Below are 15,609 nucleotides of genomic sequence, written 5' to 3'. Positions count from 1 at the left end.
GGACTAGAATCCAGAAATGATGTTCCATTTATTCACTGAAAAAGAGGGAGATTAGGCCTTCTTGATCAATTTCTTCTAGTCTCCCCAAACTCCCTCCCTTCACTTTTCCAAAATAACACACTGAGAAACATTTTTGTACAAAAACCACATTATTATTCCCCCCCCTCACAAAATCGGGTGGCTGTATTACAGGAACGAAACCAGATCAAAGACATAAAAAGAAAAAGTCACCACTTATACTGAAACACAACAGTGTTAAGAATTCAGGTATTCTGTAGAATTATTACCAGCATAGTTAAAATATTTCCACCTGGATCTTTTAAATTTGAAAGTGATCACATTAAAGACCTGAGGTTGCAAGAGACCACAGTATGAACCAGAATTCCATTTTCCTTTAAAGACCTCAGTGGAAAAGGTATTTGGAATGAGTTTCCTTTGGGAAAGACTGGCGGGAAAATACAGAAAACCCTGGCCATTGTTGAAAGGCACTGGGGTCTTTCTGGAGTCAAAAACAATGGGATTAAACTCCAGTAGGAACAAGCTCATTTCCACTCCAACAGTCTGGAATAAACTCACAAAAGGAACAAGGTCTCCTTGGTTCCAGTACTCTGATGGTGACCAGGGCCACCTGGTTAAAGGTAACACCTGAGGGTTTGAAAGGCAAATCTCAATTGTGGTTTGATTTTTTTTTTTTTTTGCTTTCTGATATTAAGGAAAAAGGTTCTAAGGTGTTTTATAAACAACATCCCACACCCTCACACATGTAAAGCTTTATAGAATATATAGAAAAGATATTGAAAAGATGTTCCACTTTGCATTCTAAAGGAAACTGCCACTTGAGAATGTGAAGAGGCCAGGTGCTTTGGAAACCAAGCTCGACCCAAAACACCGTTTCCCCACCCATGGAAGGACAGAGGAGAGGGAAGAAAGACAAGAAGAGAAAACCAAGAACTCTCAAGTCACTCATCAGCAGGGGTAGAAATGGGCTCATATTAAGGCATTTTTGTGGCTCCTCCTCTGGAATGGCACTCCACTCTCCCAGCCCGAGCACCCCACCCTCAAACCATGATGCTTTGATTGTCAAGTGAGTTCCCTGGTACGCAGAGCATCTCCTTGACAACCATGTGACAGATGGAATGTGAGATCTCAGACCGGGAAGGGAGAAGGTATGACAGGCTGTTGGTCTTGCCCTACTTCTCCAATTCCACCCCAAACCTAAAGTACCGCTTCACTAAATCCCACTCACCCTGACTACTGCAAGAGGTAGTTTGGGGACCTGTACCCCCAGCCAACCTAACCAAGTCCATGAGCTAAACTCAGCGCTATCTACTTTTTTTTTAAAAGTTTTTTCTTTCTTGTATAGAGAGAGAAAAAAGAATGCACACAAAGCAGTGGACAGTGGGCTAGATTCATTGGATGACCATTGTCCAAGACCCCCAAAACTTTCCTGGTTAGTCTAGGGAACTCAGGAATGCCTCCCAAATCGCAGCCCTCAAAGCTTACACTGCTTACACTTTTGAGAAAAACAAAAATGCCTAATCGCCCTAGCAATCAAACAAACCGTCTGCATAGAAAACCAGAACCAGTGGGCCTGGGCAAGGAGTGGATCTCTTCTAAAGCTTGTGCTCTCCCCTACCAGGGATGAAAGGGGGTGTTCTGCCAGGCAGGCTGGAGGCTCTCACGGTCCTCACTAAGGATAACAAGGGGGGTCCCTTTTCCCCATCTCTCTTAATTTTGGTGCGTCCATGTGTGGCAAAAGTCTCATGAAACTTCACCATCAGCACCATTCTTAGCTCAGATAAGCAGAAATAAGGTCACTTACAATGCCTTAAGGTTTGTCCCCTCTGGCTATCCCCTCTGCCCATCACTATTTTTTGGTTCCTATTAACTTAGGATGCTCTCCTTTAAAGCAATAATGACCAAAAGGAAAAAAAAAAAAGAAAGAAAAGTGATAATGATTATAAAGCATTATCCATATAAGCATAAGACAAAGCAAAAATAGAACAAAACTGCAGGAGAGCAAAAAATGATAAAGACATAGACCACTAGCGTTGACAGGACCTGCAGATACACTGTCAGCATACCCCACAGCAGGTCAGGGAGACGCCAGGTATTTTAGGGTGACCAGGGCACACTGGCACCACAGGGGTCCCCCTTGAGTGTTGGAGGAGGACCTAACACACCAGGTGTCAGAGTACGGAAGGGGGTGGCAAGACAATGGGGAAAATTCAGGGTGCGTGCTTGGGGCTGTGAGAAGAAAAATCCTGAAAGAAACCCAAGGAAGCGGAGAACACAAGTCTTGTCATCCCCACTCCAGCTGGGGGCGCTGGGCGCGGACGTTCCCTGTGTCTTCCAGGCTAGGGCGCAGCCGAGGCTGGTGGGCCAGGAGCAGGAGGTGGAGGGCCTCCATCCGCAGGTGCTGGAGGTGGTGGCTGCTGCTGCGGCGGAGGGGGGTCTGCAAACACATCCAAAAGGAACTTGTCACTCCTGGGCAAGAGCCCATGCAGAGAAACAGGACTTACAAAGGAAGGTTCTTTACGGCCTGTGAGGCACAGCTGCCGCTGCGGGCTACATGGGGCGGTCCACCTGAACCTCGTCACCGCTCGTGTGGATCCCCTGACCCGCGCGGCTCAGGGGTGGGGAGGTGCCTGAGTCCGCCCCACTCTCCTTCAAGGCCTGCTGCTTCCAAGAATCCCTCCAGACCTTTGCAGAACTTAAAACTGCCTATCAGAAACTGCTGGCTCTTATGAACTGTCTCCACCAGGGTCACAGAGATTGACCTGAGGCAGCGGCCGACAAGCTGGACAGTCTGGGGAGGCCCCGCAACTCCTGAACTGTAGTCTTTGGATTTTTGGCCAAAACTAGGTCAGGTCCTGAAGGGAACAATTAGGAAAGGAGCTCTTTCCTATTTCTACTTCGGCTGCTTTAGTGTACAAAGCAACCACAGAGATAATTCAATCCAGGGTTTTAAAAACTTCTAGATTTTGCCAGGGATGAAAACGAATGAAACTAACAATTAAATCACGTCTTCTTGCTTACCAGCTAATTCACCCAACCTTCCCCTCAGGAGGTTTCCACCCAATTGCTAAGGCTCTTCAAAGCATTTTGAAGCCCACCCATTTACTCCCTGGTGTCATCTTTCAGGGGAGCAAAGCAAGGCCTGAAGAGGGAAGCAACTTGACTGATGAGGCCTGCCCAATGCCCTGAAGCCAAATCAGCAGCTCAGGATCCCTGAAATTCATCTGGGACAGGAAGTGATGGGGAGCACCCTGAACCTTCCACACTCTCAAGGCACGGCACTGAGGGCCCTTCAGGATGGAATCGTGTACACAAATCAGGTGTTATCAGCAGGACGGGACAGTGGTAATGACCAATGACATTATGTCTGCAACAGGGATGGAAGAGTGGTCAACCCTCCCAGTCAGCCAGCACATTTTTCCATTGCCTGTGGGGCAGCAAGGCTAAGAAAATAGGTATGCACTAGACTGATCTCTGATGCTTGACTCAACAAAGATCGCTTTTTTAAAAAAATTATTTTTATTTATTTGGCTGTACCGGGTGTTAGTTGCAGCACGCAGGATCATTAGTTGCAGCATGTGGGATCTAGTTCCCTGACCAGGGATTAAACCCCGGGCCCCCTGCATTGGGAGTGTAATATTAGCCTCTGGACCACCAAGGAAGTCCCTCGTTTCTCAGCTGTGATCCTGTACTGACCTGGCTCAACTGCTGTCTTTCTTCTGTGCACCTAACTCTGTCCTCATCCCTGGGGGTCCAACGAGAAAGGAGATGCACCTGTGTTGATGGCACTTGTCTCCTGGCTGTAGGAAGTCTCCCACAGAACTAAAGTGAGCTCAAGTCACTTCATAGCCTTGTATAACTTATGGTAAATCCCACACTACTATCCACTTGTTCATGTTTTATTTTCCCAACTAAAGCTCCCGGAGGTCAGGAATTCCTCTGCATCCTCTCTGTATTGTATTATAAATACATTATTATCACTTTAAGTTTTTGTATTATAAACACATTATTATAAGCTGTACTATTATAAACAAACAGGGGCTGACTCCACACCCTCATGAGGATCCCAGGTCCTCCTCTAAAAGGACATGGGATCACAGATGTGGCGGGGTACAAGGCCACTATCAGCTGCATTTTGGAATCATTACCCTGGTCTACAGGGCTGGCCAGGCTCTGATGCACCCCTTTGGAGGTCAGGGTTGGAGCAGAACAAGGGCTCCATGGCGAAACTGAGCTGGCTTTGCACACACTGCCACAGACACTGTTCGGCAGCATATGTGCCTACTCCATGGAGCCTGCTAAGACTTCAAACACCTTCTCAACACAGCCCTGAATACTCCTTTCTAAGTCTAAGTAGCCACTACCAACATATTGGAGAAAAACTTCTTACTATCCCTGCCCTGAACCAGACCCTATTCTTTTTTTTACACCTACCTCTTTGAAATCCTGAATTCACAAAAGGCTCCTGTAGAGAAAATAACTACCAGTAGTTCTGTGTATCTACTCAGATTCAAATTAGATAGGCTCAAACAGGCATGGGTGAGGAATGCCCTTGGCCTCACCACAGCCCTTGGTGTCACGAATAAATCCAAGCAGGCTGTGGCACAGGAGCCCGATTAACTGCGCTCACCACCTGGGCACCTGCCCACCGGGGATGCGGAAGTGCACTGCTGTCCAGGATCTGTCACCGCCCAGAGGGAACAGACGGTGCCTGCCTCCCTGTGTGCAGCTCTCCCCAAAAGTCCCGAGGGCAGTGCCCCCCCACCCCCTCAGCCTGGGTACTTACACATGCCGTTAGGTGCCGTCAGGGGTACCCGGGGTCCTAAGATATTTCCTGGGATTGGAGGCATACCAGGAGGGGTGGGGCCACTCCCAGGGGGGTGGATGCTGGCTGCAACGGTGGGCATCATGCGGCCTGGCATGGGCTGCCCAGGCATCATGGAACCTGGGCCTGGTATCTGACCTGTGGAAGGAGGTTCAGAGTACTAAGGTAAGGAAGATAGGAATCAACTCACTGCCCGAGACTGCTAAATACAGACAAATATCTAACCCTCCAAAAGGATTTGAAAGATCGACAGAACAATAATCTGGAATAATCTGTCTAGCTTTTAATTCAGGGTGGGGTCGGGGGCATGGAGAGATGATAGGGCAGGTCTGTGGAGTCAATGACTACCCTAAACCCTGGTATAGGCAGGTAGCTGTAAGACGTTATTACCAAAAAAAATCCTAAAAGAAAGCATTCACTCTGGTGAGTTTGGGTGAACAATAGATTGTCAGATATCTTCCTGAGGACACGAAATACCAAGCACGGACCACAGAGAATGGAGAGAAGGTCTTACCAGCAAGTCAGTGCACAGTCCAAGGACTGAAGCTCAGTCCAGACTGAGCTTCATGCACAGGCTATCTGGGAAGGTATGCCTGAAAGGGGATTGGTCACTACCATGAAATCACCACTAAAAAGGTATTCTAATTGGAAGTCTCAAGTCCTTTTCACACACACACACGGCTGGGTCTGGTCACACACACGGCTGGGTCTGGTCGGACACACACACACACACACACACACACACACTCTCTCTCTCTCTCTCTCTCTCTCTCTCTCTCTCTGGTCGGACACACACACACACACACTCTCTCTCTCTCTCTCTCTCTCTCTCTCTCTCCCTCTGCCCCCAACCATGCAGCACTGGCCCTGGAGAACCATGGTGGGGGAGACACACGAGAGACAGACAACTCCTTCATCTCTTCCTACTGCTTTGATATGAAAGATGGGGGATACTGGACCCAAGAACAGTGAAGCCCCTCCTGCGTTCAGTCTCACACTGAGCCTTTAGAACTTGCAGCACACTCTTCCTGAAAAGAACCAGGGAGTCACTATTTGGACTTCACAGGCCATATGGCCACTGTCACAACTTTTCAACTTGGCTATTGTAGTACGAAGACAGAGATATGTAACAAATAAGTTTTGCTGTTGTTTTAGTCACTGTCCAACTTATTTATGACCCATGGATTGTAGCCCACCAGGCTCCTCTGTCCATGGGACTCTCTACAGGCAAGAATACTGGAGTGGGTTGCCATTTCCTCCTCCAAGGCATCTTCCCAACACAGGATCTTCCCAAACTCACGTCTCCTGCATTGGCAGGTGGAGTTTTTTTTTTGTTTTTTTTTTAACCACTGAGCCACCAGGGAAGCCATAACAAATAGGTGACATGTATTTATAATACATCCTTATGGACTCTGAAATGTGAATTTCACATAATTTTCATATGACATAAACATTTTCTCCAACCAGTTAAACTGTAAAAACTATTCTTATATTATGGACCCTACAAACACAGGAGATAGACCAGATTTGGTTGTAATTAGCCAATCCTGCCTTTTAATTTCAATTTCAAAAAGAAAAGCCAGGACTGGCTAAACTACAAACAAATGAAATTAAACAACACTTGCTCCTTGGAAAGAAAGCTATGACAAAGAGAGATAGTATATTAAAAAGCAGAGTTATCACTGTCAACAAAGGTCTGTATAGAAAGAGCTATGATTTTTCCAGCAGTCATGAATGGATGCAAGAGTTGGACCAAAAGAAGGTTGAGCATCAAAAGAATTGATGCTTTCCAACTGTGGTCCTGGAGGAGACTCTTGAGAGCTCCTTGGAGTGCAAAAAGATCAAACCAGTCAAAATCCTAAAGGAAATCAACCCTGAAGGTTCATTTGAAGGACTGATGCTGAAGCTCCAATACTTTGGCTGCCTGCTAGGAAGAGCCAACTCATTGGCAAAGACCCTGATGCTGGGAAAGATTGAAGGCAAAAAAAGGAGGGGGCAGCAGAGGATGAGATGGCAGTATGTGGGATCTAGTAACCTGACCAGGGATTCAACCTGGGCCCCCTGCACTAGGAGCATGGAGTCTTAATCACTGATCCACCAGGAAAATCCCAAGATTACTTTTTAAAAAACAAAATACATCAGCCTTATGCCTCAGAATAAACAGGAGAGCAAGTCTGGGGCCCCGGGGTCCCCCTGCTCTGTAATGCAATCCTGCGGAAGTGCAGAAGAGCCCCTGAGGCCTTCTCCACCTGCTGGAGAACGAGTTGATCAAATCCCCTCAGGGAAAGCAACAGCAGCTGCTGGGCTGGCATGACCGCCACCCTCACACCACTGAGCATCAGTCATTAAAGCTGCTGGGGGCCTGGGCCACAGATTTAGGCAGTGCTGAAGTCTATCCATGGAGGGGATGACACAGATGAAAAGACACAAAGGCCAAGTACCCTATGAGCCATACAAAGGATGAGGACACATGAAGGGTTGGCAGGCAAACCAAGGGAAAACTACGGAAGAAGCAAGTGAACAAACTTGATACCCTGTGGCTAGTTAAGACCAATCTGTGGACAACTTAGGAATCTGGATGATGTGTATACAAAGTGAAGGAGGAGAATTAGGAACAGGGTAACAGCAGACTAACCTAAGCACAAGGCCTAGCCTGAGTTACGAAGTCAGAAGATAATATGAACTTTGTTTCATCTATATGCAGCCTCTTCATACTCACCATCCCCTCTGAGATAACTAATTCACCTTACTATCTACTACCTGCATTACATGTAGGAGTAATAAGCTCAAAAGATTATTTAAAAAAGACGCCCAGGTTAGAGCTAAGCTGTCCATGCTTGGTCTGTCTACATGAATCAAGGCACAAGGGATCTGATGAGTCATGCACACAGAACGAGGTGAAAGACATGGCCAGTAAGGCTACAGCTACAGGGGCCTGGCTGAAGGGTTCTGGAGACGTGAGGAATATGGGCCTGATTTTCTGTGTGATGGAAAGCGATAAGGAGGGATGGAGAGCGGTGCCCTTGGTGGCTCAGTGGTAAAGAATCTGCCCCAATGAAGAAGCCACAGGTTTGATCCCTGGTCCAGGAAGACCCCACATGCCCTGGAGCAACTAAGCCTGTGAGTCACAACTACTGAGCCTGTGCTCTAGAGCCTGGGAGCCACAACTGCTGAAGCTCTCGCACCCTAGAGCCCGTGCTCAGCAACAGAAAAGCCACCCCAATGAGAAGCCCATGTACCACAACCACAGAGTAACTCCCACTAGCCGCAACTAGAGAAAGGCCATGTGCAGCAATGAAGACCCAGCACAGCCTGAAATAAATAAATCTTTTTTTTTAAGAAGGAATGCAAAAAAAAAAAAAAAAAGAAGGAATGCAGAGGAGTCTGAGTCTAGAACTGAGGACAAGAGCTTTTGCAGAGAAGTAGGGGCTGAATGAGGGCAGGCTGAGTAGATAAGAGCTGGGAATAGCACCCTACAGGCATCCTGGGGATGGATGAGAGAACGAGGAAGAGGAAGAGGGGCAAGTGTTAAGTTGAGAAGGAGAAAAAATGGGAGCCTGGCATCTGCAGAGAATGGGGAAGGACTTTGGCTCTGGGATCAGGAGGTGCGTGACTGGCTGCCATTCCAGTGGAACGCTGAGATGGGGTGAAGGGAAGGGACAGAACCCTCAAAGTTTCCAATGGGCAGTAAGTAGCACACAGAGCCTTATTATTCTGAGAATTAGGGTCAGTCCTCTGGAACTCTCCCAGTTTCCTTCTTACCACACACGTGCGAGGTCATTACTAAACACAAGGCTTTGTGTCCCACTCTCTGAATCTTGTTAATGTTGTTGTTGTATAGTTGCTCAGTCGTGTCTGACTCTGCAACCCCATGGACTGTAGCCCGCCATGTTCCTCTGTCCATGGGATTTCTGAGGCAACAATACTGAAGTGGGTTGCCATCTTCTTCTCCAGGGGATCTTTCAGACCGAGAGACTGAACTTGTGTCTCCTGCTTGGCAGGCGGATTCTTGACTGCTGAGCCACCTAGGAACCTCTCTCAGCCTCTACTGATTCTCTAATGGTATTCCAGGTGGTGAGCAGGGAGAGAAGAGAGATTTTTGCTGTTGTTGGGGATAGGAGGCCGAGTTTGGGTCCAGACCTACAAAATCCCAACCTGGAGATGAAAGAACCCTTTTAATGGATTTGCTGTGATGAATGGAAGCTGTTCACTAGAGCAGATAATACAGCTCATGGTTGTCAATGGGTACAGATTGCCCCCTTCTACCCAGTTCAACCTGGACAAGAGGCCTTTTGAGCAAGTTAGGAAGAACATTTTGCCAGCCCTTCTCAGATCTCTCTCTCTGTGGAAAACTGACATTAGAGCACTGAAGAATGCCTTTACAAAAAGGTCAGAATGAGTACTGAATAAGGGAGAAAGAAAGAAGTAAGAGCGCAGACCAGGTGTATGCTAAGTGAAAAGACACACACCTGCTCAGTCCTAACCATTCTTATCTACAGCAGCACAACAGAGTTTTCTACTGTAATATCTTGAGCAAGGTATGGGCTGCCCAAACTCCTGGCTGACCAGTGAGCACACCTGTCAGTAAGCCACCCAATTCCAGTCTCAACAGGGAAAGCACTGGTGAAAGTGAAAGTTGTTCAGTTATGTCTGACTCTTTGTGACCCCATGTACTATACAGACCATGGAATTCTCCAGGCCAGTATAGTGGAATGTGTAGCCTTTCCCTTCTCCAGGTGATCGTCCCAACCCAGGGATCGAACTCAAGTCTCCCACATTGCAGGCGGATTCTTTACCAGTTGAGCCACAAGGGAAGCCCAAGAATACTGGAGTGGGTAGCCTATCCCTTCTCCAGCGGATCTTCCCAACCCAGGAATCAAACTGGGGTCTCCTGCATTGCAGGTGGATGCTTTACCAGCTGAGCTATCAGGGAAGCCCCTACAATATCATTCTCAACAGGGAAAGCACAGATGAACGAGACTGCAAACTGAACAGTGCGATCTCCACTTCACGCTGACCTAGATGAGCGGTTCTGGACAAGTTGTTTATAATGACCCAAGCCTCAGTTTCCTGAGATTATTATCAAGAGCAATGCTAAATATACGCTGTACTCTAACATCCAGTTCTCTGTACGATCAGGGAAATGGTTTGTTATGATGCCTTACTATGTCTCTGGCTCTGCCTTATGAGAGGAAGAACAAACATTCTCAAGTTAGAGTAGACAGAAGCTCAGAAAAAGTTAAAAGAGATTTCTTTACGGTCTTCAAACCTTTAAGAGGAATCAGATCCAACTCTTTTGATTCTAAATCTGATTCTTTACCATACTATTCCATGCTCAAATGCAACAGGTCACGTGAAAGGACTTCATGTACCAGTCAGCACTAAAAAAAAAACTACGATGTAAACTTTAATTCCAAGCACCATGTTTTCTTCTTCACTGTATCAATAGTATGGAGACTGCTCTGCTTCCTGCAATATATAATTCTAACAAATAAACTTGCTAGCACCTTGCAGTGGGTGGGATGGTGGCCTCCAAACACACACACACATTCTAATGCCTGGAACCTGTAAATGTAATTGTATTTGGAAAAAGCATCTTTGCAGATTTTAGCTGAGGATCTTGCGATCATCCTAGATTATCTCGGTGGGCCCTACATCCAATGCTGAGTGTCTTTATAAAGGACACATGGAGGAAAAGACACAGGGAGAAGAAGGAAGATAAAGATGGAGTTAAGAGAGGTGTGGCCACAAGCCAAGGAAAGCCACCAGCCACCAGAAGCTGGAAGAGGCAAGGAACAGATCTCCCTGAGAGCTCCCGGAGGGAAGCCTGGACCTGCTCCAGCAGCGCCCAGAACTGTGAAACCCCTACATTCCTACTGCTATGAGTTACCGTGTTTACAAAAGGGGAGACCAAGACTGAGCAGCTCATCCAATGCCAGGAAGTGTATAAGTAAGGGAGCCTGGCTCTGACCTAGGGGCTCTGGCTCCAGAGATGGTGCCCGTAACACAGAGCACTCTGAAGATCAAAGTCTGGAGCATACGTCTTCCAGTAGACTGTATGATGGAAACCCTGCTGCACTAAACACTTAGCTCCAGAAACAGTCTGGCAGAGAGGGGAATCAGTGGCACATTAACACAGACGCACAGGCTTCCCTGGTGGCTCAAATGGTAAAGATCTGCCTGGAATGCAGGAGACGCGGGTTTGATCCCTGGGTTGGGAAGATCCCCTGGAGAAAGCAATGGTTACCCACTCTAGCATTCTTGCCTGGAGAATCCCATGGAGAGAGGAGCCTGGTGGGCTGCAGTCCATGGGGTTGCAAAAAGTTGGACATGACTGAGCTACTAACATTTTCAACTTTCACGAGGTGATATCTACTAAAACAACACTGGAATAAGCTGCAAGCTCTGCTGTCAGGTCCATCAGCGCTGCTTCCAAAGCCACCTGCTCAGGGGCAGTGGTTGATTCCCCTATTACCTTGTATCTGTATAACAACAAGCTGGGCCAGGGGAGCTCTAGGCTTTTAAGCCCAAACTATAAACCCAACAGCTGGAAAACAAAACAACAAACCCTTTCTTTTGCAATAAATTCTGAAGCTTCTGTAAAACAAAGTTCTTCTATCCTCCTGTCATAAACAGAGCCATAAAGCCACTGGAGTACTGGTATTTAAGGTATGAGAAGACAATGACTCCTTGGGAAGAGGTGACAACAGAAAGGAACGACTAGAGGAACAAGTTTATTTCTGCTTGTGGGACTTTGCACAGACAGACATTTCTCAGGAAAGCAGGAACACTATGACTGAGGCAATGTCTCCGTGCTGTCCGGAGGCGCTGGTGTGCCCAGGGCAGTGGATTTAGAGAACAGATAGCCAGGAGACAGAACGCTGCTTTGAGTCAGGGCCTCTGTCACTTGCAGGCAATGACACTGACCTTATGGAATCTTTCAGGTTGTTAGAAAGACTGAAAGAGAGGGCCCAGACTATAATTCTCAGAGAGGCAATGGCATTTGGTCCCAAGTCACAAGGAACAAGGGACTGAGCTGTCTGACCCCAAGGCTCATTGTCCTTTCCTGTACATCATCCTGCCTTAGAAGGGTATTCCTTTCCTTGGAAAAGCTGATTTCTAAGGACAAAATTTGAAGAGGGGTAGAGTTTAAGAGGACTGAGGAGAAGCCAAAAACCAACTTCTTGTAAGTCAGCCGCTGTGCTTTTGAGACCTAAATGTCCTTGGGTTTTCTGGTTTTTGATATAGGTCTCATCACTTTTAAATGGATGACAAGATGTGAATGCATTTCATTTAATTTTACAAAACATTAAGAAGTCTGGCTCACAGATACCCAAAATGAATAGGAGCAGGCCTTACCAAACAAAATAAAGGGTGTGGGCATGTTTTTTTATTATGGGAAAAAAAAAAATCTCAGGTGCTTCCTTTTCCAGTAGAGAGGGAGGTGAAAGAGAGATGTGGCTTCAGAACAGCAGCATCAAAGCATAAACTGGTGGGAGTCTGACCTACATATGAGCTTTTTTTTTTTTTTTTTTTTTTAAAGCAGCAGGCATCTGAAGCCTGAAAAAATGGAAAGATTTGCTAAAATTAGGCTTTGCCTAGTGGAAAAACCCCTCTCACTCTCAGGCTTATTAGGTCTTATACTAAAGTGTCACAGCCATCACACTCAACAGACTACCATCTGAGGACTTCATAGTTATTCTCTGGGATGGGAGAGGCAGATGGGTAAAAGAACACAAAACGACCAAAGGGAACCCGTGCATTTCCAACCTTAAGCACATTTCCTTGCCATTTCTAACCACCCACAACACACCCTCTGGCCGAGTCCCCCAGAGAACGGAAATAACCATGAGGGCCAAGCGAGGGGAAGCCGGGGCTCCCCGGAGATTGCTCCTCCGGTGGCAGCTTCCGGGAGGGGGGAGGCCCACAAATGCTCTTTGTTGAAGACTGTGCCCTCACTGTTCTCTTTGTGGGGATAACCTGCCACTCCGGAAAGCAGCACGGCAGCCTTGTTATCACATGATGCGAGCAGGACCAAAGGCACCGCAGATAATAAAAACTCGGCTGCCGTGATGAGCTGGTCCAGTTCCCTTTTCAGTGTGGGGCTCTGAGTTGGGGGGAGAAGAGACTAGGAAGTAGTGAGTGGCTGTAATCCTTTCCTGAGCACTACTTCCCATGGGGAGCGTTGTGTAAGTGGATCTAATGTGGGGGCCTGAAAGTCAAGCGCTTAATGCCTTGCTTGGAAATTTCACTGAACAACCAGTATTTTATTCACTGATGCAAAATATTCTAGTTTTATTATTAAAACATCTCTACCATCCCTGAGTTCTCATCAGATCAGATCAATTCCTACTCTGATTTTTGGGGGGCACTTCTAAAAATTCTTACACTATTAATGAGGAAATGATACAGATTATTTAAACCAACATGTCCTTTTCTCTCCGTTTTTCACTCACAGAGACATAAAAAGGCTTCCCCAATGCAGGCGGCTCACTCCAGATCCGTGAGGCATGAATACTCAAGAGCGCCTCATTTACTATTAAAAGCCCAAGGGGAAGGCAGTGCTTACACTGCACTCACATCCTAGATTTTTAGACAATCTCCCTAAAATACACTTGGCCCTCTGTTCCTCCGTATCCATGGGATCTGCATCTGTGCGTATGGAGGGCCGACTGTATTCACTGTTCAGTATCATTTTAGTTAAGAGACGTGGGCATCTATGGATACTCATGCACCCTCAACTGGGGGTCCTGAACCAATCCCTGGTGGAAACTGAGGGACGATTGTAGGTGCCAAGGCCCCTGGGGGAGACAACCTGCAGTCACAGGTGTCCTCCTTGATCACACTCAAGAACACCTCAGAGAAGAGCAGCCACTACCCTGCCATGCTCCTTGGCTCCCCATGTGCTGTCATGAATACAATGGGCCAGGCTGTGGGCAAGCATGTGCTCAAGAACTGGTGGCTGCCATGACTCTTTCATCTGTGCCAATTTGGAAAGGCAGTCGTGCAGGAAGAAATAGTTATGGCTTTAATTTACGAATCAGTTCCATGAGATCACACTGTGTTTCAATTTAAATGGAAAGACAAAATGCAGTGCTGTGTATTTTATGAAGATCAACAAAACCTAAGGGTGGTATAAGGACGGCTATGGGCACCTCCAGTTTCCATCTGCCAACTGTACACTGGAGATTCTTCCTTTGACTTTTTGTTTGATGAAAACAAATCACCTTTGGACACTTCATCAGGGCTAAGAACAAAACCTACAAAAAGCTAGAGTTCACAGGTGAATTAGGAGTAGGACCAAATAGTAAGAGCCCAAGAAGACAGATAGCAGCAAACAGATGTACTCTGTATACAAAAATTCTAAGCATGTGAATGAATTAAAGGGGTGGATGGAAGGACTGCAGAGGTACAAACTAAATGGAATATTTACAGGTGTTGATTTATACTAGCCCCTCTGGTGCTTGGGCCCAAAAGGGCTCGACAGTCTCACAACATGGAGCCATATTTTAATGAGTTCTACCATGAACTGATGGCCAATTATGTGGAGAAAGATTACATGTGTTTTATCTACAAAATAATATAAATTTTATGAAATCAGAGAGCTGGACAAATTCACCACTTGACCTTCTTTCACCACTTTCCCAACCTGGCTGGCTTTTAGAGGCTGATTTTTCCCCTTCCTTCACACACTATAAATTCTGGCCAAATACCAAAGCTAGTCTACTGACCTGGATAATTACCCCCAGCTTGTAACATAAATGCTGTGGCCTGCTAACTTTTCTAAACCTAGAAAATATTAGTTGGAAGGACTACATTCACAGTTATGAACTTACACCTGTGGCAAATAAGAGACTATAAAGTTGTTCTCCACCTAAAATATTACAGACTCCCTCGCCTGCCTTAATATAAAAAGCCCCTTTAGCCAATTTCTAGAATCTGGTGTACGAGGCTTAGCTGTTAAAACCAGTCTTTTCTGAATTTCTAATATTAAGTTAGATTTTAATTAGTGGGTTCAATTTATTATTCATAATTTTACTTTCCAACACATCTGATTTTTATATTCAAACGCCAAAGCAACCCCACAAAAGGGGAAACTATGGAAAATGATCACCTTGAGCTGTTGGAACTCCTGTACCCTACGCGAGAGAATATAAACTGGCATTACCATTTTGACAAAATTTTGGCAGCATCAACTAATGTGAATACATGGATTTCCTTAGACTCATTCCAGGCACGTGACCAACTTCACTGCTTAAGGGCACACACAACAGAAATGCACACCAACGCCTCCATAAGACAGGCACACATCCATGATCACAGCAGCAATGACTATTTCTAGTAACTAAAATGGAAAAGAATCGAACATCCATCAACAGGAGAATGGATCATGGTATATAACAAATCATGGCAGAGCCACACAGTGGAACACATGTAGTAAAAAGAGCGAGCAAATCTATGACCAGTCACGACAATGCAGATGCATCTCACATACGCAGTATCCACTGAAAGAAGCCAAAAGGACAAAAATCAGCAGGAGATCCCATCCAGATATCATTCAAAGCCAGCCCAAAGAATCTATGGTGTTGGACTTTGGGACAGTTGCTACCCTGGGGGAGGCAGGAGATCGCAAAAAGCCATGAGGGTTCTTCTGAGTATTGGTTACACAGGTATGTTCTCTTTGTTAAAAATCATCAAGTATTTACTAGGGCTAGTGTATTTTTTCATATGTATGTTACATTTCAATAAAAAAATTTTCAAGAAAA

At 46.1% G+C, this 15,609-nt stretch overlaps 1 protein-coding gene across 3 annotated transcripts in view; it reads right to left on the bottom strand.

Moving 5' to 3' along the window:
• Positions 1-11: 11 nt before the first annotated feature.
• The window catches only part of SMARCC1 (SWI/SNF related, matrix associated, actin dependent regulator of chromatin subfamily c member 1), a 124,508-nt gene continuing 108,910 nt past the window's right edge, over positions 12-15,609 (bottom strand). For all 3 annotated transcript variants that reach the window (XM_061128726.1, XM_061128724.1, XM_061128725.1), the window contains exons 27-28: positions 4,805-4,981; positions 12-2,455 (exon numbers count right to left, since the gene is read on the bottom strand). In XM_061128726.1, the coding sequence (XP_060984709.1) occupies positions 2,358-2,455; positions 4,805-4,981 (275 nt within the window). In that variant the 3' untranslated portion in view covers positions 12-2,357. The remainder of the gene's footprint in view (positions 2,456-4,804; positions 4,982-15,609) is intronic.

Source organism: Dama dama, chromosome 24, assembly GCF_033118175.1.
Source record: "Dama dama isolate Ldn47 chromosome 24, ASM3311817v1, whole genome shotgun sequence".
NCBI lineage: Eukaryota > Metazoa > Chordata > Mammalia > Artiodactyla > Cervidae > Dama > Dama dama.
Note: the sequence above shows the minus strand (reverse complement) of the source record. Positions and strands in the feature narration are given on the sequence as shown.